The 26980-nt window shown below is 39.7% G+C and overlaps 1 protein-coding gene across 1 annotated transcript in view; it reads left to right on the top strand.

Moving 5' to 3' along the window:
- LOC144683754 (ecto-NOX disulfide-thiol exchanger 2-like) overlaps nt 1–26980 on the top strand; it is a 328442-nt gene that overhangs the window by 114118 nt on the left and 187344 nt on the right. Inside the window, exons 4-5 of the mRNA XM_078547116.1 lie at nt 18220–18288; nt 19105–19203. Coding sequence (XP_078403242.1) covers nt 19161–19203 — 43 coding nt within the window. The 5' untranslated portion in view covers nt 18220–18288; nt 19105–19160. The remainder of the gene's footprint in view (nt 1–18219; nt 18289–19104; nt 19204–26980) is intronic.

The following is a 26980-nucleotide window of genomic DNA, read 5'->3' on the forward strand; positions in this document are numbered from 1 at the left end:
AGCCCACGGCCTTCCTGGTCTATATAGCTTTGCTACTTTATGCCTTAATTTGAGGGTGTTTTTTTATGCCCACTCATTTCATCAGTCTTGTGATATCTCATAAAAGTCACAAACCATTGTTTAGAATGTACACCACTATATAGCTTTGCTTTACAACAGAGGGCAATTGCGTATATGGCGCGCACACAATACTTGTCACAATATGGGATATTTTGTTATAGTCATTGGTGGATTTGAAATCAAAAAACCCTTTCTTGACCTTGTATGTTTTTACAGTAAAGCATTTAGGCAACTGCTTTGAGGCAGGTTATGTATTTTGTTGCATAATGATTCATGTATACAAAACTAACAAAGACATAAGAGCCATCTTTTGGTTTGCATGTTAAATCCCGTGTAAAATCCAGTGATATACAGTTCGTAAATGGCTAAATGTCAATCCATTCCATTCAGTAGAACCATGTGAATGTTGTCTGTAAATAGTAACTGGTTAAGATTTAAAAATGAAGAGTACAACCTTTGGGAGGCAGGCATTTTTTAATAGTATCAATTTTTGAATACCTATTTTTTATAGGTAGGTAGTAGGTAAGGTTGTGATAGAAAGTAGTTTCATAATTGTATGTTTTTGAGAGTTGGTTTTAAATGCTCTTAACCCAGACTGCTGTTTTAACATTCCTCATTCATCGATTTCTTTAATATGAAGATCACAATGGCATGATATTTGTTTGTCCCATCTGTGATAATTATCTCTGTTAACTTGCAGAACAAAACCCAGTTGCTGTCACAGTTTTCAAAGTACAATTGTGTCCTCAAGCCACAGGAATGATGAATGATTCACATCATCTAAGTGCAAGGATTTGCCAAAATTGGACAGATTTGATAAATTAATGGCTATTGTAGTGCCTTTGTTCTGACAGTTTCACTTCCATGTTCAGAGATTTATCTTGGCCTGACTTGCATTGTAATTAGATATCAATAACTGCATTAACTGCCACAGTAACTTGTCATACAGCCTGCTTTTCAATTTAATGGGACTGAATGTTTGAATGTACATTTGATTTGTGTGTTTGTACAGATACAGTATTGTAAATTCGCTAATGCATTAAAATCTAAATCAGTGTTTTTCCTGGATTAAGGCTGTAACCAAATACAACTCCATGCACCTAGATTAACCAATCTCACAAATTCAGGAGTTAAATTTAAGGGCAAATGTGCCATGCATCTCAATTTAAAAATAGTGATTGACTTTTGATGGTGCTATTAAAGTAGCAGCTAGGATCTGCATGAGAAAGTCCTACACGTAAATTTTTGATTTTCTTACCTTCCCTTCAAGTAAGGAAGTGACTGAGACTATTTTCTACCTGTTTTCACCTTATCAGTTAAAAGTCTCTTGACCAGGCCCAACTTGTCAGTAGAAAAAGACTGGGCTCATTAACTCTCCACTATTTATGTTTGGTTGCCAAATGTGAAAACTTAATTAAGCACAGGATAACGAGGTCCTCAACTTCTTCCAGACAGTAATCCATGAACATAATATGCAGAACAGGCTGCATTTAATTACAATTTAAAAACAATGATACTGGCCAAATAATAACACTTCACCTTTTGCGTCTCTTCCCCTGGTTTTCTATTGCTAGAAACTCCACCACTATTGCTTTAATAGTCAACTATTTTCACTTTCTGATAGAGGGAAGAGCCACAGGTCAGCTGTAGGATTGTTACAGCTGCATTGTCAGTGTTGAGGATTTTACTGCTACTGATTTCAGCAGTTGCACAGACAAGCCTGGATTTTCGCACAAAAGCTGGGTGTACCGAACCGGGAAATTCCCCAGCTCGCTGCACCTTCCTCGTAAAAATGTGCCCTGAATGATGTGATTTTCATTCTGGAGTTTGGGGGCGGGGGAGTGGAGATGAGGGGGGCGGAGTGGCTGCAGGATGCGGGATGGAGTTGGGCATGTCATGACCCCCCCCCTCTAAAAAACATAGAATGGAGGCATAACTCCACATCAAAGACAGCTAATCCTTTCATAATATTTGAGCCGTCAAACTGAATTTACAGCCTTCCACTGTAATGATAGGTTGTGAAAAGCAGTCAAGCATTAATAGTGCTATAATAATGATAATGATCACTTAGGATTATGTCAACAAACAGCTATTGAAACTGCTAGGACAGATCTTTTTCAACTCTCAGACACAGGCAGGCAGTTTTTTTTCCCAATTTTTTTTTTAGAAGGCTGCCCGTTTTTAAAAAACTTGCCCTTCATGAACATTTACGAGTTCTCTAAAGATTGGGAAAAAATTGGGTCTGTTTGAACTCAGCTCAGAGTTCAAATGGATCTGCTGTGTTTGAGTTTCCTACATGTGGGAATCACATCCTGCCCTGAACCCCTTCCCATGGTGAAAATAGTTTCTGCCATAAATGGGGTCAGAACTTCTGGATCTGAGGTTCATTTGCCTTTTTGGTTACGTCGCAAAATCTGGGCCAAAATCTTTAATAACTTGCAATGTCACCATTTAGAACAAAAACTATCAGTACAAGCAAAATAGAAATGTTATGAATGCTTACATGTTGGTTTTAATATAAGCCACAATCTGTTCAATGAAATATTGAAGTGAAAGGAAACTTTCCTTTTAACTGGATTGCCTATATATAAAATATGGCTGAGATATTATTTTCATAAATTACTCGTCAATGATTGGTATTGCCTAAGTTTACGAAGGAAAGGGAATGATACAAAACTTTTTTTTTAGAATCCAGTGATATTATGGCTGCAATGACACAGTGATCAATTACACAAGCATTTGAACTTAATAGAAAACACTTTGTGAGCAACTGAATTCATTACTTCATCAATAAAACCAATCCTCCAAGTGACAATTTGTCCATTAATGCTTTCGTATAAATTGTCAGCCTGACCATTTTGTCATGTAGACTTCCATTTGTATTGAAATATCACTAACTCTAAACCTTTTAGGGAAATTTTTAAGAATGTGAGGATTTCTTCACCCCTAAATAATGCGCACAAATAGATTTAAGGTAACGTCAGGAAAAATAAATGCTATGGAGTCCTAAAGATTGTAGAGGAGGAATAAATATTGCAGTTAGTCAAAAGATGTAAGGACCCCACCCAAAATACTGAAAACAAGTGAGTGCCATTTCTTAACAATTTCAGGTGTAAACACTGATAATTACAAAACATTATCCTGAGCGTTATCTTGTTAAAGCTCAAGAGAGTCATAGTGAATAAGGATCTTGGCAACACCTTAGCCTGAACACTCTGCTGCCTCTTTGGATTCTGAATGAAGTTGTCAGACTGTGACGTTCTCAGAAATAGATTTTGAAACTCAGGACAAACCAAGTTAGCACATTAGGCTTTGGCATACCTAGAACTTCAAGATATTCAATGCTGAGTTTTCTAGACATGTTTGAGGATCTCTTGAGCTGGTTGTGATTTTCTTGGAGGACGCATATCTGATACATGTCAATTTGTGTTATTAAAAGGTTCCCTCAGGAAATATGGCTACATCGGCTCCTCTTATACAACAACAATTTGCATTCATAAAGCTCCTTTAGCATAATGAAACATTCCAGGGTGCTTCACAGAAGCATTGTCAAACAAAGTTTATGGCTCGAGCCACCTGAGAACTTCCAGCAGGCGACCAAAACGCTGGACAAAGCAGCAGGTTTTAAGAATGTCCTAAACAGGGAGAGTGTGGTAAAGGGGGGAAGGGAATTCCAGAGTTTAGGGTCTAGACACAGATGCCAGAGGTGGAGTACTTAAAATTGGGAATGTGCAAAAGACCAGAATGTAGAAGAGGCTACAGAGATAGTGAGGGTTGAAGCCATGTAGGGACTTGAGATCAAGAATGAGAATTTTGACTGATGGGAGCCACTGTATGTTAGAGTTTTGGATGAGTTCAGGTTTATGGAGAGGTGTGAGACCAGCCAGGAGAGTATTGGAATAATCAAGTCTAGAGATAATAAAGGCTGGATAAGGATTTCCATAGCGGATGAGCTGAGGCAGATGAGGCAATGTTATGGGGGATGAATGAACTAAGCAGTCTTGACGATTAAGCGGATATGTGGTCAGGAGTTCATCTCTGGGTCAAATATGACACTAATGCTGCAAATGGTCTCAGCCTCAGACAATTGCTAGCTTGGGAAACTACATTACGAAGTATGTTTCCAGTTCCCAGGCCCCAACCGCTTCCTCTTCACCATGGACGTCCAATCCCTCTACATCTCCATCCCCCACCAGGATGGTCTGAGCTCAGGCCCTTAGCTTCTTCCTTGAACAGAGGCCCAAACAATCCCCATCCACCACTACTCTCCTCCGTCTGGCTGAACTTGTTCTCACACTGAACGATTTCTCCTTTAACTCCTTTCACTTCCTCCAAATAAAAGGTGTGGCTATGGGTACCCGCATGGGCCCCAGCTATGCCTGTCTCTTTATGGGGTATGTGGAACATTCCTTGTTCCAGTCCTACTCCGGCCCCCTCCCACAACTCTTTCTCCGGTATATCGATGATTACTTCGGTGCTGCTTCATGCTCTCGTCGGGACCTGGAAAAATTTATTAATTTTGCTTCCACTCTCCACCCCTCCATCATTTTCACATGGTCCGTCTCTTACACTTCCCTTCCCTTCCTTGACCTCTCTGTCTCAATTTCTGATGATAGACTGTCCACCAATATCCATTACAAGCCTACCGACTCCCACAGCTACCTCGACTACAGCTCCTCGCACCCCGCTTCCTGTAAGGACTCCATCCCATTCTCTCAGTTCCTTCACCTCCGTCGCATCTGTTCTGATGATGCTACCTTCAAAAACAGTTCCTCTGACATGTCCTCCTTCTTCCTTAACCGAGGTTTTCCACCCACGGTCGTTGACAGGGCCCTCAACCGTGTCCGGCCCATCTCCCGCGCATCCGCCCTCACGCCTTCTCCTCCCTCCCAGAAACATGATAGTGTCCCCCTTGTCCTCACTTATCACCCCACCAGCCTCCGCATTCAAAGGATCATCCTCCGCCATTTCCGCCAACTCCAGCATAATGCCACCACCAAACACATCTTCCCTTCACCCGCCCCCCTCCCCCGCGGCATTCCGTAGGGATCGTTCCCTCCAGGACACCCTGGTCCACTCCTCCATCACCCCCTACTCCTCAACCCCCACCTATGGCACCTCCCCATGCCCACGCAGAAGATGCAACACCTGCCCCTTCACTTCCTCTCTCCTCTCCGTCCAAGGGCCCAAACACTCCTTTCAAGTGAAGCAGCATTTTAGTCTACTGCATCCGTTGCTCCCAATGCGGTCTCCTCTACATTGGAGAGACCAAACGCAAACTGGGCGACCGCTTTGCAGAACACCTGCGGTCTGTCCGCAAGAAAGACCCAAACCTCCCTGTCGCTTGCCATTTGAACACTCCACCCTGTTCTCTTGCCCACATGTCTGTCCTTGGCTTGCTGCATTGTTCCAGTGAAGCCCAACGCAAACTGGAGGAACAGCACTTCATCTTCCGACTAGGCACTTTACAGCCTTCCGGGCTGAATATTGAATTCAACAACTTTAGATCTTAAACTCCCTCCCTCATCCCCACCACCTTCCCGTTTCTTCCCCCTCCCTTTTGTTTTTTCCAATAATTTATATAGATTTTTCTTTTCCCACCTATTTCCATTATTTTTAAATTTATAACTGTAATACCCTGTCAGTCTTTCCACCCCACCCCCACTAGAGCTGTACCTTGAGTGTCCTGCCATCCATTCTTAATTAGCACATTCTCTTAGATAATATCACCACCTTCAACACCTCTTTGATCCTTTTGTCTGTGACATCTTTTGATTATCTGCTCCTATCACTGCTTGCTTGTCCCTACAACCACACCCCCCCCACCACCTAAATCAGCTTATATTTCAGCCCTCTCCTAACTTTACTCCGTTCTGCTGAAGGGTCATGAGGACTCGAAACGTCAACTCTTTTCTTCGCCGATGCTGCCAGACCTGCTAACTTTTCCAGGTAATTCTGTTTTTGTTTTGGATTTCCAGCATCCGCAGTAGTTTTTTGTTTTTACAAAGTATGATGGTAGGCAGGCAATGGCTAGCATTCAAAGACTTAACACATGGTTTACAACACGTTTACATTTCTTTGAGGCACAAAAACCCAGCAGGAAAGGTCATCTAACCATTACTAACAAGAGAAGCTGAAGATTGTATTTGATCAAAGGAAGAGACTTATGAAGTTGCCAAAAAAAAGTAGTAAGCCTGATGATTGGGAGCAATTTGGAATTCAGCAAAGGAGGACGAATAAACTGATAAAGTAAGAGAAAATAAAATGTGAAAGTAAACAAATGGAAAACAGAAAAAGGGGCTGTAAAAACTTCTATAGTTATGTAAAAAGGAAACAATTGACACAGACAAATGTAGGTTAACTACAGGCAGAAACAGAAGAATTTAAAATGGGGGAATAAGGAAATGACAGAGAAACTGAACAACTACTTTGTGTCTGTCTTCACGGAGGAAGATAAAACCTCCCAGGAATACTGAAGAACCAAGGAACTAGCGAGAATGAGGAACTGAAAGAAATTAGTGTTCGTAAAAAAAAAAAATAGTCCTGGTGAAATTAATGGGACTGAATGTTGATTAATCACCTGGACCTGATGACCTTCATTCCAGAGTGTTGAAAGAGGTGGCTGTAGAGATAGTGGATGCATTGGTGGCCATCTTTCAAATTCGATAGATTCTGGAATGGTTCCTGCAGATTGGAAGGTAATCCCTTTCGTAATTTCGTAAAAGTAATCCCACAATTTAAGAAAGGAGAGAGAGACAAAACTGGGAACCACAGACCTGTTAATCTGATGCCAGTAGTAGGGAAAATGTTAGATTTGCTATGAAGGATGTGATAACTAACACTTAGAAAATAATGATCTGATTGGGCAGAGCCAACATGGATTTATGAAAGGGAAATCATGTTTGATAAAACTGTTAGCGTTTTTTGAGGATGTAACTAGGAGAATAGGTTAGGGAGAACCAGTGGAGATAGTGTATTTGGATTTTCAGAGGGTTTTTGATAAGGTCCTAGATGAGGTTAGTAAGCAAAATTAGAGCACATGGGATTGGGGAAAATATACTGTCATTGATTGAGAATTGGTTAATGGACAGAAAACAGAGTAGGAATGAATGGGTCATTCTCAGGTTTGCAGGCTGTGGCTAGTGGAGTACTGCAAGGATCAGCGCTTGGGTCCCAGGTATTTACACACTGTACCAATGATTGGATGTGGGACCATATCTAATATTTCCAAGTTTGCGGATGATGCAGAACTAGGTAAGGATGTGAGTTGTGAGGAGGATGCAAAGAAGATTTAAGGGATTTAGACAGGCTAAGTGAGTGGACAAGAACATGACAGAATATAATGTGGAGAAATGGGAGGTTATCCACTTTGGTAGGAAAAACAGAAATGCAGAGTATTTCTTAAATGCCGAGAGATTAGGAAGTGTTGGGTGTGCAAAGGAACCTGGGTGTCCTTGTTCATAAGCCACTGAAAGCTAGCATGTAGGTGTAACAAGCAATTAGGAAGGCAAATGCTTTGGTGCCGCTTATTGCAAGAGGATTTGGGTACAGGAATAAAGAAGTCTTGCTAATATTGTACAGAGCCTTGATGAGACTGCACCTGAAGTACTGTGTATAGTTTTGTTCTCCATACTCAAGAAGGATTTGCTTGCCATAGAAGGAGGTTCACCAGTCCGATTCCTGGGATGGTGGGATTGCCCTATGAGAGATTGAGGAGACTGGGCCTAATTTCTCTAGAGTTTGGAGAAGTGATCTTGTTGAAGCTTACAAAATTCTTACATGGCTCAACACATGCAGGAAGGATGTTTTCCCTGGTTGGCGGCTGTAGAAACAGGGAACACAGTCTCAGAATAAGAGGTAGGCTATTTAGGACTGAGCTAAGGAAGAATTTCTTCACAGAGGGTGATGAATCTTTGGAATTCTCTACCTGAGGGGGCCGTGGAGGCTCAGTCATTGACTATATTCAAGATCGATATATTTCTAGATATTAAAGATATCAACGGATATGGGGATAGTATGAGAAAATGACATGAGGTAGAAGATCAGTCGTGATCCAGTGGAATGGCGGAGCAGGCTCAAGGGATCAGATGGCCTACTCCTGCTCCTATTTCCTATGTTCCTCGGGAGAGGGATAAAAGTTGCTAGTTACGGAACAGTCTTCATAATACTTAGTGAACATCCACAAGATGTCAGAAAAGCAGTCTTAATAAGTCAGGGAGACTGGAGGGATCAAGAGTCGTGATGATGAAGTTGAGCTGGGTGTTGTCAGTGTTGTTGTGGAACCTGATGTGTTTTTGGATGATGTTGAGGGGTAGCATATAGATAACAAAAACAGGCGGGGGACATGGATCGGTCCTTAGGAGACTCCGGAGGTAATGGAATAGGAAGATAAGCCATTGTCGGTGATTCTCTGGCTAGGATTGGATAGGTAATAAAGGAACCAGATGAGGACACCCAATTAGATAATGGAGATGAACTGTTGGAGGAAGATGATATGGCCAACCTGTAACAAAATTTGCAGACTGGTTGAGAAGGATGAGGTGGGGTAGTTTACCGCGGTCAAAGTAATGTAGAATATCATATGTGACTTGGAAGGTTGTTTCTGTACTGTGACAAGGGTGGAAACCCGATTGGAGGGATTCAAACACAGAATTGTGGGAAAAATGGGTATGGATTTGCAAAATGAATGACACCTTCAATAACTTTGGAAGTGGGATGGTAGTTTGCAAGGATAGGGAGAGGGGCCAGGGTTGGGTTTTTGCAGTGGCATGGTGGCAGTTTTAAAGAGGAGGAGGTCAGTAGCTGATGAACTGTGAACCAAATCAACTAACATGGGGCCAAGAAAGAAAGTTGGGTGGTCAGCAGTTTGATGGGAGCAGAAAGTGGATCTCAAGGCCAAAATGAGCTTGGCGGGGGTGTGAGGGGAGATAGCAGAGATGCAAAAGAAAGATTTGAGACAACAGAGAAGTGGCAGGTGCAGCTGAATGAATGATTTCAATCATGTTGACAAAGAAGTTCATGAACTCCCTACGCTTTTTTTGAAAGTATTCCTGGAGGAGGTGGGGGGGTGGATTTAAGAAAGCTAATTGTAGTGAAGAGAAGCCAGGCATTTTCCCAGATTTTCCTTTCCACTTTATGCAACCTGACTTGCACTGAAATTTGGAAGTTGCAGTGTGCCTCATGCTGGTGGTCCCACTGCTCCTATTCTTAAAGCAGCATGGAACATTAGTGTGAGAATTTTGCATATTTGCCCACAACTTGCATGGATTTCTACATGCAAAACGTTAGAGCTCATAAACACAGATCAGCAAACAGGCAAGGTGTAGATGAAGACTTTGTTGCTGTAAAGTGTTCATGTTTCTCTAGTTTCTCTAGTTCTCCTGGCTCCTTTTCCCACCCTTCTCTGGCTCTCTCAGCTCCTTTCTACCTAGTCCACGCTCCCCATTTTCTGCCATCAGCCAGACTGAGGAGCCTGGGAGGGGGTGGGGTGTGGGGGGAGTAGCTTGGAGAGCTGGGTGCGGGTGGGAAGAGGATCTGGGAGAGCTACCCAGGAGCTAGCCAATAATAATCCTAATGTGCCAGGAAGCTGTAGACATGTCTCCTTATCAGTTGCTTCCCTGTAGCACACTAATGGCTAAAGTAGCTTTCTTTTCATTGAACTACTGCTGATGAAAGTATTTTAAAATTTTAAATGATTTTTAAGGTTTACAGAAGTATTTTGAGTGATTTAAAAGTAGCTAAAAAGTTAAAAACTACTCTAAATCATTATAAAGCACCAACCTAAACAGTGACTGACTGCTTGACCTTGAGGGATATGACTACTTTTAATGACATCAGTCGGGGGCATGGCTCAGCTGAGAATGTCTTGCTACTAGGCTTTGGACATGAATTTGCCACAGAAGCCATGCTGCAACTGGGATGGCAAGTTTCTGTTGCAGCCTATGGATAATCTAAGTATGGAGTTTTTTATACATTTAGCTGCAAATGCCAACACTTTGTCGCTGACAGGAAAATCTGGATCATTTGGTCCAGAATTTTCCTGGAATGCATTGAGCAGTTTTTGAAAAGGAATGCAGAATGTGCTAGTGTCCTGTGTCCTCCAGCCAGATCAGACATCAAATTAATGGTCCATGATGTAGTGGATGTGAGATTGTTCTCATTGTTGATCCCCCTTACCCCTCTGCCATCTACAGAATGGATACTTTTTCCTTTAAAGGCAAAGGACAATGCAATGACTGGAAGCAGAGAAAGGTGAAACTTAGACATTGGGGACACATGATACATTACCTTAAAGCTCAGGACCTAGACGATAATCTTGGCAAGAAAGTTTGTGTGTGAAATTACTTGCTCACTACTGCAAAGGTTCAGTTACAAAATTTCTGCTGCCTGGCTTGAATATCATAGCTAATATGTGCTAAGACAAATGAGCAGTAAAAATGGCTGTAGGTATTTATACAAGAGTGATCAAAGTTTTCCCGTATGTCATGTTGGTATGATGGGCTAGAAATTGGTGTGCACCAGTTATTGGGTGCAGGCTATATGATTCATGACCTGCATGCACCTATGCAAGGTGGGAAACATACAAACCTGGTGTACCCACCTCATCTAAATGAATGTAGCACTGTCATGAGTGACTCCACTGCTTCTCTATCCTCCATGCTGCCGACAACATTGTTTGCAGACCACTCCCTTTAAAGGCAGGCTTTACCTTAAGGGAGAGCTGCAGTGTAAATTAATGCGAAGTAAACACCAGAATAAAGAGAGGATTCCATAGTGACAGATGCACTATTGGAGACAATAGTGGTGTGGGTGGACACGAAGAGAGATGCCATAATTCTTGCCACACAGTCTCTTAAGGACCACCCTCAGAATGAAGTGGAAGCAGGTGGCCAGGGAGGTCAACTTTTGATATCTGTCCCAGGGACCCAGCAGCAATGCCATAAGAAGCTGCAACGGGACCCATGACATTCAATGTCACTGAGAACATTGAGAATGATGCATGTTTCTGCCATATGCCCCTTCTCAATCCCCAACACACCCTAAACCTTCTGTGTGCCTCAAGATTAGCGTCTCTTCAAGATCTTCCAAACACCTACATGTGCTTTTCTAATGCAGCAATGCCTTGTCGGAAGCAGCCAGTGGCACATCACATCCTCAGGAAGCGGACATAGGCCTTCAGCAGCACTATGGCAACAAATTTCTCGCCCTACATGTGCTACAAAGCCTCTGTCCACCCACTGATGGAATATTGTGGTATGTTTATGCCAGAAGCACAAGTGCTGTTCTGACTGCACCGCACCTCCCAAATTATGTATGAATCCAAAAAATATGTACCGAATTATAGTGATAAAATACCATAATATTACTTCTGTTTGTGGAACATGCTTTGTGTAATTGCTTGAAATGCTTTCCCTTCTATATGGAAGATAGACAGCAAATTATCTGTCACTTGCTGAACTTGGATTGTTGGAGATTGTGTTCAGATATGGGAAATTTATGACTGCCTGTTGATATTTGTGTACTTTTCTGCAGTTAATTTTCTGTGTTACCAGTGACCACCAGCACCAATTTCATTTGTGATTTTGGTTGTTTGCTTTATATTGTCACTTATATGCACACACTAAAAATGGATGGAATTACAATTCCCTATTTAAAAATAATGAATAGCTATTTTTAAATGGATGATACTTTAATTTACAGAATTTGCAAATTTCCCTTGTTAATTTACAAATTTCAAAGGAAATGGTGGAATTACACAGGTCAGTCAACACCTGTAAAGAGAAAAACAGGTTATGGTGTTTCAGCTGTGTAACCTTCATAGCTAAGCAATAAACGGGTATTTTATGAGGCTAGGAATGCAGAAAGGAATGGGGTTCAGGCGAAAGAGGGGAGAGAACCATATATTAATCACAGAGAGGGAATTAAGGTGTTAAATAATTTGCAAATAGCTAATTGAAAAAGATGATAAAAATGATCGCAATGCTGATACACTGTAACCTCTCCAGTCTGGAAATCTATTATCCGGAAACACCAGTGATCCAGAAAGCTTTTGAACAGACCCAAGCAACACATGGACTCGCTCCTTGACTGTTCAGGTGCTGCAACAAATCAAGAAGTAAAGATGATGAACATTTAACACCTTTTGGGGCACAGTATAGTTTTGGAACAAGTATAGCAGATATCAAGCATTAAAATAAATATAACTCAAGTTGTGTTCATATAATGCAAGCCCATTGTAGTTTTTAGCCCTCAGCTTCTAAAGGTTTTGTCAGGCTGCTACATTTGAAACATCATAGGTACTGTTGCTTGCCCATTTTTACCAAATTAACATCAATGACTGGTGAGATCGGTAAATGCCTGAAACAAAAACAAAAAATGCTGGGAAAACTCAGCAGGTCTGACAGCACCTGTGAAGAGAAAGACAGAGTTAACGTTTCGAGTCCATATGACTCTTCTTCTGAAGGGCCCAGCTCTGAAAAAGAGTCATACAGACGCGAAACATTAACTCCGTCTTTCTCTCCATAGATGCTGTCAGACTTGCTGAGTTTTTCCAGCATTTTTTTGTTTTTGTTTCAGATTTCCAGCATCCACAGTATTTTGCTTTTATCGGTAAATGTCTGCCCTGATCTCAGTAGCATTCCTGCTGTTTATCTGACCCTATCAGCAGCCACTTGAGCCCTGGACAGAATCATCTTTAAATCTTGGTATGGAGGGCATGGAGGAGATTAAATAAGTGGGGTTGATAAGTGAATTGCACTTGATCAATGGCAGCACAGGGCTTCATGGTCTGAATGGCTTTTCTTCTTTAAGCTTGTAAGCTCATGCTGCATTTTCCTGTGCTACATAATCAGTGTTTCCCCATCATCTACCCAAGCATTTTTTTTATTTGTTCATGTGATGTGGGGTCCAGATTTATTGCCCATCCCTATTTGCCCTTGAGAACTGAGTTGCAGAGGGCATTTAAGAGTCAACCACATTGCTGTGGGTGGGTCTGGAGTCACATGTAGACCAGACCAGGTGAGGACAGCAGATTTCCTAAAGGACATTAGTGACAATCAGCAATGGTTTTGTAGTCATCATCAGACTTTTAATTCCAGATTTTTATTGAATTCAGATCTGCCGTGGTGGGATTTGAACTCGGGTCCTTAGAACATTACCCTGGGTCTCTGGAATACTAGTCCAGTGACAATATCACAATGCCACTGCCTCCCTCCTCTGCAACAAGTAACAGATTCAGAGATAATTGAGGCAGTTTTAAATCCCAAGTCTGTGGATGGTAACAACAGCAATGAAAATGTTCCTGATGAGAAGATACCATGGAAGAGGGGATAAATCTGGCCTCCCACTTCATTCGCTTTCTAGATCCACAACGTTTTATAAACCAGCAAGATGTAATGAATGTGCACAAGATCCAAGATAAATTAGTAAAGGAGCAACCAAAATACATGAAACAAATGTTAGGTGAAGCTGTAAAATCCTGTGCACGCACATCATCAGCGTCACCAAGGTCAATCTCATCAACCAGAATACTGGAAAGAGCACAACACAATTTGCTGCCCTTGTTGTTGATGATCAGCCACTTTTTTTCTTCACTCCTTCCAACTATTGGTGCATAAAACAGTGTATGAAATCATTTGTTCCCTTGACATCATCAACATAATTTCAGTACAGTACTTTGGGAAGGGAATTTTTTTTTTCTTCGTTAATGGGATGTGGGTGTCACTGGCCAGGCCAGCATTTATTACCTATCCCTAGTTGCCCTAGTTCAGAGGGCATTTAAGAGTCAACCACATTGGAATTGGAATGGAAGATATGGTATTTGGATATGTGAAACAATTTTTATTACTGCTTTATGATGTTTTATCTATTTTATGTTTCAGGTAACTACTTATACCTATGGTATTTCCTGTTCTCACACATGTGATTAGACAATTTACCATCATTCTTTCATCCAGAAAATTCCAAAACCCAGAAATGACTTGTCCCAAGTATTCCAGACTGGAGAGGTTACAGTGAATTTAGAAAGGAATGGAAATTCTAGGACAGTCAATTTTTCTTTTTCTTATTATTTTGTATAGTTGTGTAATGCTATTCCCACCTTTATCAGAAACTAAAAATTAACTGGATGTGGAATAGGCCGCTTGATAATAAGGGCTTAAAAACACGAGTCTGCGAAATAAACAAGCTCTGTGAGCTAGTAAAAGGGGCCATTTATTAGCTCGCAATGTTAAGTTCTTGAAAACTTGTAAGAGCTTTAGAGAAAACTGGAAACTTGCAAAGTGCAATGGCAGTGCATTGATATGGTTATATCAACAGTACATCAAAGATAGTTCCATTAATCATTAATCTGGATAGCCTTTTGGAGAATTTTAGTTGGCCCAGAGTTGATGACATTTGCTTGCTTCAAATTATCTTTACCTTTAATACTGCTGTGTGACAGAACAACACAGAGTTGTTTTGCTATGTTTTGTCACTTATTTCCTTGAATAGCCCTACACAGCTTCATTGAAGAGTAGAACTGCTATAGGAAGCATCATTAATAAAATTAACAGGACTATAAAATTCCTCCACTATGCAGATTTGTTTATAGAAAGTCTTTTTTTTAAAAAACCTTGATTGCAGGTGAATTATCAATTTCAAATATGATTCCATCTTTAGAATAGCACAGCTGAGGCTGACAATTAGCAATTTCCAAAATACTTATGCCAGTTCCATAATGCTTATGCTAGTTCCAGATTTGGTATTTTGTTTTTGTATTTAGTTATTCCTTTTGCTCCTCCTAGTTTATGTTAACTGCATGAGTAGTGTTGCTGGGATATTGGAATCATAACCAGGGATCAATGTTACAATGTACTTGTAGCCTTTACCTTCAATCGGACTTTATTGCGTGATATGAAATTTGGCTAAAATATACCACATTTTTTTTTATTAAAGAGAAAAGAGGGCAAGGTTGTATCCATTCCATTTCCCTTTTAAGTGAATAGGAATGAAGCCTCACCCTGTACTTTCAAATTCTGGAAGCAGCAGGAATTCCAGCTAGAACCATTAGTACAAGGTTCTCATTGATTATTTTTATTCTGCCATTGAAGCAAAAATGCTCTCAAAAGCTGCTGCTTGTCATTAAGTAATGAATGATTAAAGAAGCTTATTCTATTTCTTGAATATTCCATGCTATATGCATGATGAAAATGAGCAAATTCAAACATTAAAAATGTTTGTTTCTCAAAGTTCTTCAATCTGTTAAATATTAAGTGAGCTTGCAAAAAAAAATTTTTTTTAATTTTTTTCAAGCTCTGCGTTTTTGTTGGCACTAGTGGCTATTGACCTGGTCCTGTACAACAACTTGAGTATTTAATACAAGAGGCTTATTGGACTACCTGTGGTTTACTGTTTATGAATGGCAGAAATGGTGAACCAAAGAGACAGTGTTTATTTGAACAGACTACACATAAGAATGTTTTTGGTGCATATTATATTGATAAATATTTTCAAAGTAAATTTGATGTTGTTAACACCAAAACTAAACTGGTTTTGTCTTCCATATGTAGTAACTAACATTTAATTTTTGATTTCTAATTTTCGATTTCTAATTTTATGATTTTAAAAACATGGTGTACCACCTCCCTTAAGCTTTATCTAGTGCACATGCTCTTTTCAGGAAGGGTTACGAGACAGAAAATGGGAATAGTAATGGTGATTTTATCCAGCCCTAGTCCCCACCTTTCTTTGTCCAGGGAAGTTGAAGCCAATTGTGCTTGACCCGGAGAATTCATACAGAAAAGGAATCAAACTGAGAATTAGTTGGCTATGACTTAGCTACATTGTGGTGCATTTGCCCATTGGGAAGCTTAAATGTGTCGACCTGTATGTATTATGTTTGCCACCTAAGGCTACCTGTACATCTAGCAAGATATAAGGTTTCCATTTCATATTTTGTGAAGACTCACTTTCTTGAAAATTAGCAGCTTTAAGTTTTCTTCAAAGCATTAGCATGGCTTGTGTCAGAACTTAGAGCTCAGTTTTTGTGTTGTGCAAATGGGCAGGAGGCTCCTTGGCACCAGTAATGGCCTGGATTTTGCTGTCAGCAGTGGAGGAATAGAGCTCACCCTTCACCTTGCTGACAGCTGCCCTTAATGTTTTCTTGAACTTTTGAGTGGAGACATGCACTGATAAATATAGGATTACAGCATGTGCAAACACCAGAAGCCACTGCTCCATTTTAAAGGTGAATGCTGCGAGGCTCGCTGTTATTTTCTATGAAAACATCTGCACCAGTGGGTGCAGCATTAATGACAATAATCTTACTGTTCAGTTGACCCTTTAATCTGGTGTAGATTTTAGGATTTATTACAGCCTATTTGGATGTGGCACATTTAACCTAGAGTGGCAGCTTAAAGGTAGTCTCTAACCATGAGGAAAAATAACTTGTGTTCATATAGTGCACTTAATGTCCTCATGACATCCTGAAGTGCTTCACAGCCAGTTAATTAATTTTTCAGCGTTGTCACTTAGGTATACATAGCAACCAACTTGTGCACATAAACATCAAACTTGAATGACCAATTAATTTTTGATAAGCGGAGGGATGAATATTGACCAGGACATTGAGTGAACTCCCTGCTCTTCAAATAGTGGGAAGGGATCTTTTTGTTCACCTGCCCAAGTACCACTGATCGTGAAGTATTTTCTCAGTTCCATACAGAGCCCCCAATGGATGCTTAAGAACTGGATTGAGGCTTAAATCTACAACATTCTGGCAGAATGCTACCACTGAACTTGGCTGATTTAATTTAACCATGCCTAACCTACCATAAGGAAAAGCTTTTAACTGTTCCACGTGTTTTGGGAAGTTTGATTATTAAATGATTTGTATCAGGACATAACCATCCTCTGCCTCTTTCTAGATTCTGTCTTTAAAGTATGCTTGGAATTAATCTTATTAAATTCAGGATGCCAGCAATGCAGAAAAGGTTGCGTTATTACTTATCCCTATTTGCTTTGAAAAGTTGATGGTAGACCACTGCCTTGAACCACATTTTACAAACCTGGGGGATTTGCTAAACCACTTTAGAGAACATTACAAAGCAATTGCACAGTGAGGAACTAGAGTATTCTTTCGGTCATATTGAGTAGGCGCAGGAGGTTTCCTTCCCTGAAAGAAGATGGATTTTTAGATAACGCTTGAAGTTTTTAGGCTTTTCACAAATTCCCAAAGGACTCTAGTCAATGAAGTACTTTTGAAGCATAGCCACTGTTGGACGAAATGTGGTAGCCAATTTATGCACAAGGTCCCACAAACAACAATGAGGTAATCTGTTTTAGTGATGTTGGTTGTTTGGTAAATATTGGCCAGGATACCTGGAAGAATGCCCCTGCTCTTATAGGAAATAGTGCCATCGGAAGATGGGGCCTCAGTTTAATGTCTCATTGGAAAGCTGGCACCTTCAACAGTGCAGTGCTCCTGAGGTATTGCACTGGAGTATAAACCTGGATTACATGCTCACGTCTTTAAACCCACCAACTCCTTTCTCAGGCGACAGTGTTGCCAACTGAGGCGCTGTGATCTGGCATCAAAAAAGAAAATATTAAATTTATTGAATTCTGTTTCACAAAGCATTGTGGCAAGATTTGATATCTCATCTTTGGATTATTAGTCGAGTAACAAGTCCACTACCCTCCCATATCTTTGAGGGCTAATGCATATGGAGGGGGCCTTCGTTGGAGAAAAAAATCCACCTGACTCTAGAATGAAAGACTTGGGCTTCACTTCATATTTTGACTTCAAAGGAATATCACCTAAGTTAAATGCGTCCTGAAAGGAACATTTTTGGGTTTTGGCATGCTGGAAGCGTTCTGTGGAAATGGGGTCTTGCCCCTTTGTGAAAATGAGATCTTTAAGAAAATGGGACTCAAACTGCCATTGATTCCACTGGAACCATCAGTTCTCAACCCACACTGCATCTTTGTCTGGCAAAACCATCCCCAAAACTTTCTGCAGCCCCTTTGTCTTCCTTAAATATCCCCATCAGCACTTTGCCCATTGTCAGCTGATTCCTCTGCTGAGTTGCACAATCTTGAACCACTTACAACAAAAAGAAAGAAATACTGAAAACGTGAAACACACCATCTGTGGAGATAACAAATACATTATTGTTTCAGGCATGCATTACTTCCATCAGAACTGAAAAATTGAGCAAGCATTTTAACGGAGAGCCTTGAATAAACCAGGTACCATAAGCAAAAAAAAAATCATAAAACGCTCAATGTGTAACTGCATGTCTACATCATAACAGCCCTTGTGCTTTAATAAACTTATTTGAAATTAATTTTATTATAATATAACTAGTTAATCTGATGTTTGTATCCTAACATGTTGTAATCTGAACCAGGAATTTTTTACATGTATAGATAATTCTCATTGAAAATTAATTTATCTATTAGTACTTCAGACAATTAAAATAATTCCTACAGAAAGAAAGGGATGTGCCAAGAGTGCTGCTCAGCTGTTTAAACTGCTGGTGAGCTGCCCTGACCAATTTAAACAACTGATCAATAAACTAAAAACCCACAGTATTGCTGAACCTGTCTAATATACATCAAACTTTAACAATACTGAAGGTGACAGACTTTTTTAGTCACCTCAGCTGATTTTAAACTTCTGAAACTGGAACTCTGAGAAAACCTCTGCTTGTCATTCACTATTACTTTAAACGGTACTCTCTATAAGAGAGGTTAGGGACTGTTTTATTAACCACAGCTGAAGGGTGACCTCATTGAGGTGTTCAGGATTCAAAATAGTTTTAATAGGTTAAAAAATATATGATTATTATCAATAATCAGCAAGATAATGGCCTATAATTTACTGCAAAAATAATGGCGCGGAAGAGAAAATTTCAATTTCAAAATTTATTAGTAAATTATCTAAGTTGAACATTTGCAAAATGCAACTTTGAGAAATGGAAAAGAGACATTTCTAATTGTGTACTACAATATGTAACTTCAAGTTATGAACTTTATTGATTGGTTTGTTTTTCTTTTAAACAGAAAACTCATTGATGATTGACTGAAAGGAGAATTGTACCAGGCAGCTTGAATACTCTATGGAACAGCTTGTTTTTGACCATAGATGCCACCGAATACCCGGTAAATATCCTTCATCCAAAGGAGTTGCTCAGTCCATGCAGATTAGACTACATAGAAAACTTTGCAAATAACGTGCACTTCCCATCCACAGTCTTTACTTCATGCATTATGATTGAGTGACGCTTTTTAAAATGACCATTTTCAGTGTTAAATGTGAATGCAAACATCTAAAAAAGAAATTTACATGTAGGCACTCTGTTTAAAAAATGCTGTATACCATAAGCAAAATATGCAGATGCTGGAAATCTGAAATAAAAACAAAAAATGCTAGAAATACTTAGGTCGATTGTACCCCCATGGAAAGAACAACAGTTGATGCTTCAGGTTGATGACCTTTCATCAGAACTGGAAGATATTGGAGATGTGGCGAGTTTTAAATAAGCGCGAGCAGGGAAAGTTGGGGAGGGGACGGAAGTTGAAGAACAAAAGGGAAGACATGGGACAGGGCGGAAGGCAAGAGTGGTTAAATGATGAAAGGATGACAATGCAAGGAAAAAGGTAATAGGACAAGAAAAGAAACAAAAGAATGGTCTCGGAGCAGAAAATGGCAAAAGCAGAATTATTACCAGCAATTTGCTATCTGAAAAAATGGGGACAATGGTTATGATCTGAAATTGTTGAATTCAGGACTGTAAAATGTCTAATCGAAAGATGAGGTGCTGTTCCTAGACCTTTTGTTGAGCTTCATTGGAACAATTCAGGAAGCAGAGGTCATGGAAGTAGGCCAGAGAATTAAAGTCACAAAAACTGGAAGCTCAGAGTTATGCTTGCAGACTCAAAGGCATTCTTAAAAGACACCAACTATCCTGCTTTTGGCCTTTAAAAATAAGAAGTCTCCATTTAAGACAGTTTGGATAAGAATCTTTTTTTCTGAGGGAAGTGAATCTTTGGAACTCTCTTTCCTGCAGAACAGTGGAGGCAAAGTAATTGAATATTTTTAAGGCAGAGGTAGTTAGATTTTTGACTAACAAGGGAGTCAAAGGATATCGGGGGTAGGCAGAATGTGGATCTGAGGCCACAGATCAGTCATGATCTTATTGAATGGCAGAGCAGGCTCGAGGGGCCAAATGGCCTACTCCTGTTCTTTGTTTGTATGTCTCCCCAATATAGAGACTGACTCATGAGCAATGGGTACACTATACTAAATTGTAATAAATATAAGTAAATCACTGTTTCACCTGGAAACCTGTTTGGGACCCTGAATGGTGGGAAGATAATGAGACGATGGGAGAAGGTGGATTTCAACCCCTTGAAACTATTACTCATGTAAAAGTCGACCCCCTCCGTTTTGGCTAAAAATTTAGTCTTAGAAACTACTTTTACATGAGTGCAGTGTAATTGGATGTACTTTTATTAACTTGTCATGCTGTGATTTAACCCATCCGTTATTAGTGAGGTAATGTTACATATCTGCCAGCTCTTTAGCCAGTGCTGCAGAGAAATTCCTATGCTCCAACCAACTCTACTTCAATGCTTGACAAATTACCCTATATTTTTTCATTTACCTATTAATTATGATAGAAAGTGAAATGAAGGACAGAATGTACAACTTGTAAAGGATTGTGTTATACCCCTGTGTGCCCTGGTTCAATTATTTCACCCCTCTATAACCCCAGTTCACCTGTTTGTAGCTTCTTTTGATTCTCTGTGCGCAAAGCTATGGGAGATGGACTAGCTTTTAATTAATTTTATTTTCAAGCTCTCAACTTTCTATCAACTCGGGTTTTTTTATGCACAGTTGTATCTCCTTTACAAACCATTCATACCTAGTGTTAAAAATGGCCTCACTACCTTTTTTAAAAAAAAATTCTTCAGTTCTGTATGAGAGTGTGCGCTAATTATCCGAATGTAAAGTTACTTGTTATAATTAAATCACATTTCGATTATGTAAAATATTGATAACTCTGAGAATAAGGGTTCACATGTACCTCATTGTTTGTGGGATCAGCACATGATGAGTTAAAGCTTTTTTCAGTTCTGCTGAATATGGTGCTTGTGAAGCTAGCCAAGACAGCATGGATTTCAACCAACCTTATTGAATTGTTTGAGGAGGTAACAAAGGGCATAGATAATGGTAATGAAGTAGATGTGATTTATCAAAAGGTCTTCAATAAGGTGCCCCATAATAGACTAATGAATAAGATCAGAGAATATGGAGTCTGGGGGCAAGTAGCAGAATGGACTGCTAGCTAGCTTTGAGGTGGAAAGCAGAGAGTGGGAGTAAAGGGCAGCTATTCAAAATGGGAGAAGGTGGGAATTGGTATTCCACAAGGATCTGCGCTGAGATCACAGCAGTTCATAATTTACATTAACGGTTTGGACTTTGGAATCAAAGTGCAATTTCTAAATTTGCAGATTAATCTAAATTTGGGGGTAGTCAATACTGAGGAGGGCTGCAACAAATTACAGGGCATTAATAAACTTGCAAAATGGACAAATAATTGGCACATGAACTTCAACAAATATAAATGTGAGGTAGTACATTTGGTGGCAAGAGTAGGGAAGTTACTTATTATTTGGAAGGTGCAAGCATGATGAGGTAGAGGAACAAAATGATTTTGAAGCATAAATATATCAATCACTGAAAGTTGTGCCACAGGTTAGCAAGGCCATAAAAAAGCAAACCAAGCACCAGGCTTTGGTTTCCAGAGGGATGGGAGTCTGAAAACGGATATAGATAGGTTAAGTAAGTGGGCAAAAATTTGGCAGATGGAACACCATGTGGAAAATGTGAGGTTTTCCACCTTGGTAGGAAGAATAGAAAAGAAGAATATGATTTCAATGGAGAGACTCCAGAATTCTGTAGTACAGGGGGATCTGGGTGTCTTCGTATACAAATCACAAAACGTTAGCAATCAGGTACAGCAAGTAATTAGGAAGGCAAATGGAATATTGGTATTTACTGCAAGGGGGATGGAGTATAAAAATAGGCAAGTCTTGCTACTACTGTACAGGCCATAGGTGAGACCACACCTAGAGTATTGTGTGCGGTTTTGGTCTTATTTAAAGGAGGGATATACTTGCATTAGAAGCAGTTCAGAGAAGATTCTCCTCATGGTGAATCTAGAACTAAGGGACACAGTTTCAAAATAAAGGATCTCATTTAAGACAGGTGAGGAGAAATTTTGAGGATCACTAATCTTTAGAATTCTCCATGTGGAGGCTGCGTCGTTGAATATTTTCAAGGCTGAGTTAGACGGTTTTTTGATATCCAAGGGAATCTAGAGTTATGGGGACAGGCAGGATAGTAGAGTTGAGGCCAGGATCAGGTCAGCTATGATCTTATTGAATGCTGGAGCAGGCTTGAATGGCCAAAATGGCTTACTTCTGCTCCTATATCTTATGTTCTTAATGGAAAATTCCCCACAGGTGTAACAAAAGCTGGTTTTCTAACTTTAGAAAGATAGCATGAGACTCATTTATCTGGTGCCTTTTAGATTTTCAGGATATCCCAGAGTTTTACGCTTAATGAAGTTCTTTTGAAGTGCAGTTAGTGTTGTAATGTGGAAAACACAGCAGCCAGTGTGTGTAGAGCAAGATCCCAGAAACAGCAATGTGATAATGATGAAATAAAGTGTGTTATGGTGAGAGCTGAGGGATAAATATTGGCCCAAGAGATCAGGGAGCGCTCCCCTACTCTTATTTGAAATAGGGGCTTTGGAATCTTTTAGTCGTGCCTGGAATCGTGTTCTATCCTATGTGGAAAAAATACTTTTTCCAAACAAGATGAAAGGAGAATATTGGAGCAAAGCAGCAGTATTTTCTTGCTCAAATTGGTTGCAAGATAAGTTTGTTTTATTGCAGTTGTTTACTTTTCCACATCTGCCAGTTTACAGGGAAGCATTATTGGTATGAGCGTATGTTTCGCCACAACAATGCTAAGTTTTTAGTGTCATGGACAGAATTTATGTTCTCTTACTGCCTGTGATCAGTATATCTTGTACGGGAAAAAGCGCGCTTTCTTGCTCTTGGAGTGCGTGTTCCAATTAAATAACTCAGCAGCAAGCTTTGGTGAGTTTAAAATAAAGGTTATTTATTCTCACTCACATACCGACGTCTCATTCAACGCACCCACACGCACACAAGTTGGATACAGATAAAGGTCATGCACATTTACAGATTACAGTTATTTCAGTCTCTGATTTATGACCTCTGGTCTCCCACATGGCAGGTTGGTGGCCTTTTGAATGGATTTGATGGTTTAAAGTTGCAGTGAGGGCCTTGTAAAGAGAAGAGTTCACAGTAAGTTGTAAAGTTTATTGTAGCTGAATAGCTACGAGGTTGGTTCTCAGGCAAACTTTAAACTGGAACAGTTTACGTATTCTGGCAGCCTGATGTCTGGCAGCTTGTTTCTGAGTCTGGTTGTGATGGCTTTGGTGGAACTGCCTGCACACAGCTCTGAGCTGATCTTTTAAGCAGACAAAGAAAGCATGGCTGGCTTCATGTGGCTTTTCACAAGTTCAAGACCTTTTCCAAATAAGATGCGTTGTTTGTGCTGATTCCATATCCTGTGTTGTGGGTTAACACCTCTGAGGGTTTGAGACAACCAGTGTCTTTATTTTAAAATGACTCATTAAAATCAGGTAATACCCCTTAGGTTTCAGGGAAGGGCGTCGACTCACATCAGCCTGAAATGTCCATTGGTTCCCTCTTGAGACAGGGGAGTAGTTCTAATCCACAAAAGAAATCAGGTGACCTTGAGCCACCATCTTCTATGCCATTGTGTTCGCTGTATTGATATCTAATGCGCAGCATGACACTATCTGCCACTTTAGTGATGTAGAATGTATCAAGTGAAACTTGGGAGGGTTGGCTTTGTATGTTAGTAATGTTCACAACCTCATTGCAACTGGTGTCAACACGTTTCTGGCAGCAGATGAAGCAAGTGCATAGTGAAAAGGGATGGAAGTGGATCTGGTAATTTGAGTTAGATCTGAGCATTTTGACAATAATGACTAGAGTAGCATTTGTTTGGTAAATGGAAGATGGGAAAATGGCATGTAAAGACACCCTCTTATCTCAAGCAAGTTTATATGAAACTCCATAATATTCAACATTTCTGAATGGTGCAAGGACAGGTTTTACTTCACATTTACTTCTCTAAAAACAGTTTGTGGCATTGGAGCAAAAATAATAAAGCAATTGGAGAGTTAAAGAGTGTAGTAGTGACCACATAAGGGCAGTTCCTCTGCTCATTTTCCAAACATCGAATTCTTGCACTATCCCCTTCAGTTGCTCATAAGAGCCTGTCATTTTCAATTTCAATGAACAATATGACTAGGGAAAGAATACATGAGATGGTTTCCCATTGCCTTCTCGTGTGTGCTTAAAGGAAACTCAAGTCTTCTTTCCGAATGATCCTCTGTAAGCAGCTGTTGTCCGTCGATTCTGAATCTTTCACCATCACCAGCAAAAGTTTGTTGGTTCCACCGTTGGCCATGGCTCGTAACCCTGAACATGGGACCGTTACCTGGTCTAGGGAAACTTGCAAAAGGGCCAGGATGACCATCCCCAAGGTCTCATTGATTCTGTGACCCTTAAAAAGGTTGTCACCTGCTTATCTGCATCTGGTTGCATTAGAGATGGGTTTTGTCGGCTTATGCAATTATGGAATAAGATGATGTCACAGCATGCTGGAGCACTATCTTGTGGAGTAAAGGTTGGGTTCATTTCTCCTTTCCTTTGCTCCATTTCTGATCTGGATGTAATGTTATTGAAAAGTACCAAGTGGAAAGAAAGAGAGAAGGGAAACCTGATGGAGCAATGTTATTAGCTGATTTTTTGTATCCCTGAAAAATGTATTTATTTGAAGACTGATTCATACAGAGTTAACCAGATTGGGAATTGAAATTTAAACAAATGGCAAAAATGGTGGAGCAAGTTCAGTGACCTAAATGGCTTCTTCCTGTTGCTTTTCCTCTTTAGATGGAGTAATAATGGAAATGTGCTAGGCAGGTGAAAAATTAGGTGACGGAATTTAGTTATTCAGCTTGAAAACTGCACCCCACAAAGATACCTAATAGCCACTCAAATGTGACGCTGTGGCAGAACCTGCCTCTCAAAGATTGGTCTCCTCCACCATCAGCAAATGTGCACCATGTGATACTATCTTGTCACCAATAGATTCACTGCCAATGAAGAAGCCAAAATTATGGTTTCTGTAATTTCCTCCTATATTTGACTATATTGTGTATTTGGAATTTATTACTGGAAAAAGTTTCTACAAAAAAAAGTTCACATTTATATGACAAAATGTTGTGAATAATCTCTGGACCATACTCTTTTATTTCTCTGAATTCAAGAAAAATGGGGAGAAAATACTGTGCAGCCTCAGAAGTTGCAGCATGAAGTGAAGCATTGCACATGTTCTTAAAATCATTTATTTTGTAGTTGGAAGAGCCTTCCATGATGCATTTCTAGTGGCCCTGTCCTGTTGTAGCACAGAACAAATATCCAGTGAGACTGTTGTAGCCTGATTGCACTACTGCTGTGCATCCTGATACTAGTGCATTGAAGTGACTATTCAGTATTAATACAATTTATCTATTCGTAATTCTCATCTTTTTTTTTAAAGAGGGCATTGGATTTCAGATTCTGAAATGCTTCTGAAAATAGTTGCAATTCAAGAAATAATTTCTTAGTAAGGTGGCTCATATTTAAGCATGCAGTGCATGTTAATTTTTGAATAAACCTGCTTCATGTTTCTTTTTGTCTTTTTTTGTCCCAGGTGTGTTGAAATATAATAGTTGTCACGTTCTACCTTAGAACAACAGCTATTCTTACAGAAGTTGAGCTCCAGTGATTTGGGGGGTACTTGACCAACTGAAGATTTGAATTTTAGAAAAAATTGTCCCAAAATTCTTTTTAAAGGTTATTGGGTGAAAGCCTTATTTGTCATTCTTGCACAAGAATTTTAATGAAATTATCTGGAAATATCTTAAAACATAGGCTGCTACCAATTGTCATTTTTTATAATGCTTTATATTCACAAAGTAGTTTTTCCCCTCCCCTTATCCAATTCATTAAGCCAGGGGAGCCGAAACCTCCGTAACAGCTGCCAGTTCTGTTTCATGATTAGCCAGCAGATGCTACAATTTAAGTATAATGAATTTGATAGTTTGTATCTCTTAGCATAAGATGGGCAATTACATCTGAAATCCACGTTGACAACTGGTAAAACTCAACTGATGTAAGCAGCTAAGTTTGAGTAATAATTGTCATGGGACTCAAGCTTGCAATTTTGGATTAAAAGTTAGGCCATCAACTGCTTCAGTGTGTGTTTTAAAATAGTTTAGATGGCATCAGTTTCAGGATGCAGTTAATAAAAACATTTATTTTTTTTCCGATATTGCTGTATTACAAATGGAATGTGTAACCTGCTTCACAGTTACACACCTAGCCTTTGCTTGTTTATTATTGTACCTCCATCCCCATTTCAAAAATCTTGTTTCCTTTGATATTTTGTTGGAATCACAAGAAGTGTGAATAATTGCTGTCACAGTATTTGAAACTATTCTAGCAAAGTACAAACAAACAAAGGCCAATATGGTCTCCTTCAGAAGACAAAGAAGCTGTTATCTAGTTGAAATCCATTAGCTGATGCAGTATTTCAAAATCTTGGCTAGATTGATTAACCGATTACTGTATCAGTTTAAAAAAAATCTATCTTTGGATATTGAGCTCCAAGTAATTTTGCTAAATGCTGCAATATGTCTTCCTTGACCAAATACACTTTGATTCAATGTTAAAGTTGTTGTGGGTTCCAAGGATCTGTATC

The sequence above is a fragment of the Cetorhinus maximus genome, chromosome 8 (genome assembly GCF_964194155.1).
Source record: "Cetorhinus maximus chromosome 8, sCetMax3.hap1.1, whole genome shotgun sequence".
NCBI classification, from domain to species: domain Eukaryota; kingdom Metazoa; phylum Chordata; class Chondrichthyes; order Lamniformes; family Cetorhinidae; genus Cetorhinus; species Cetorhinus maximus.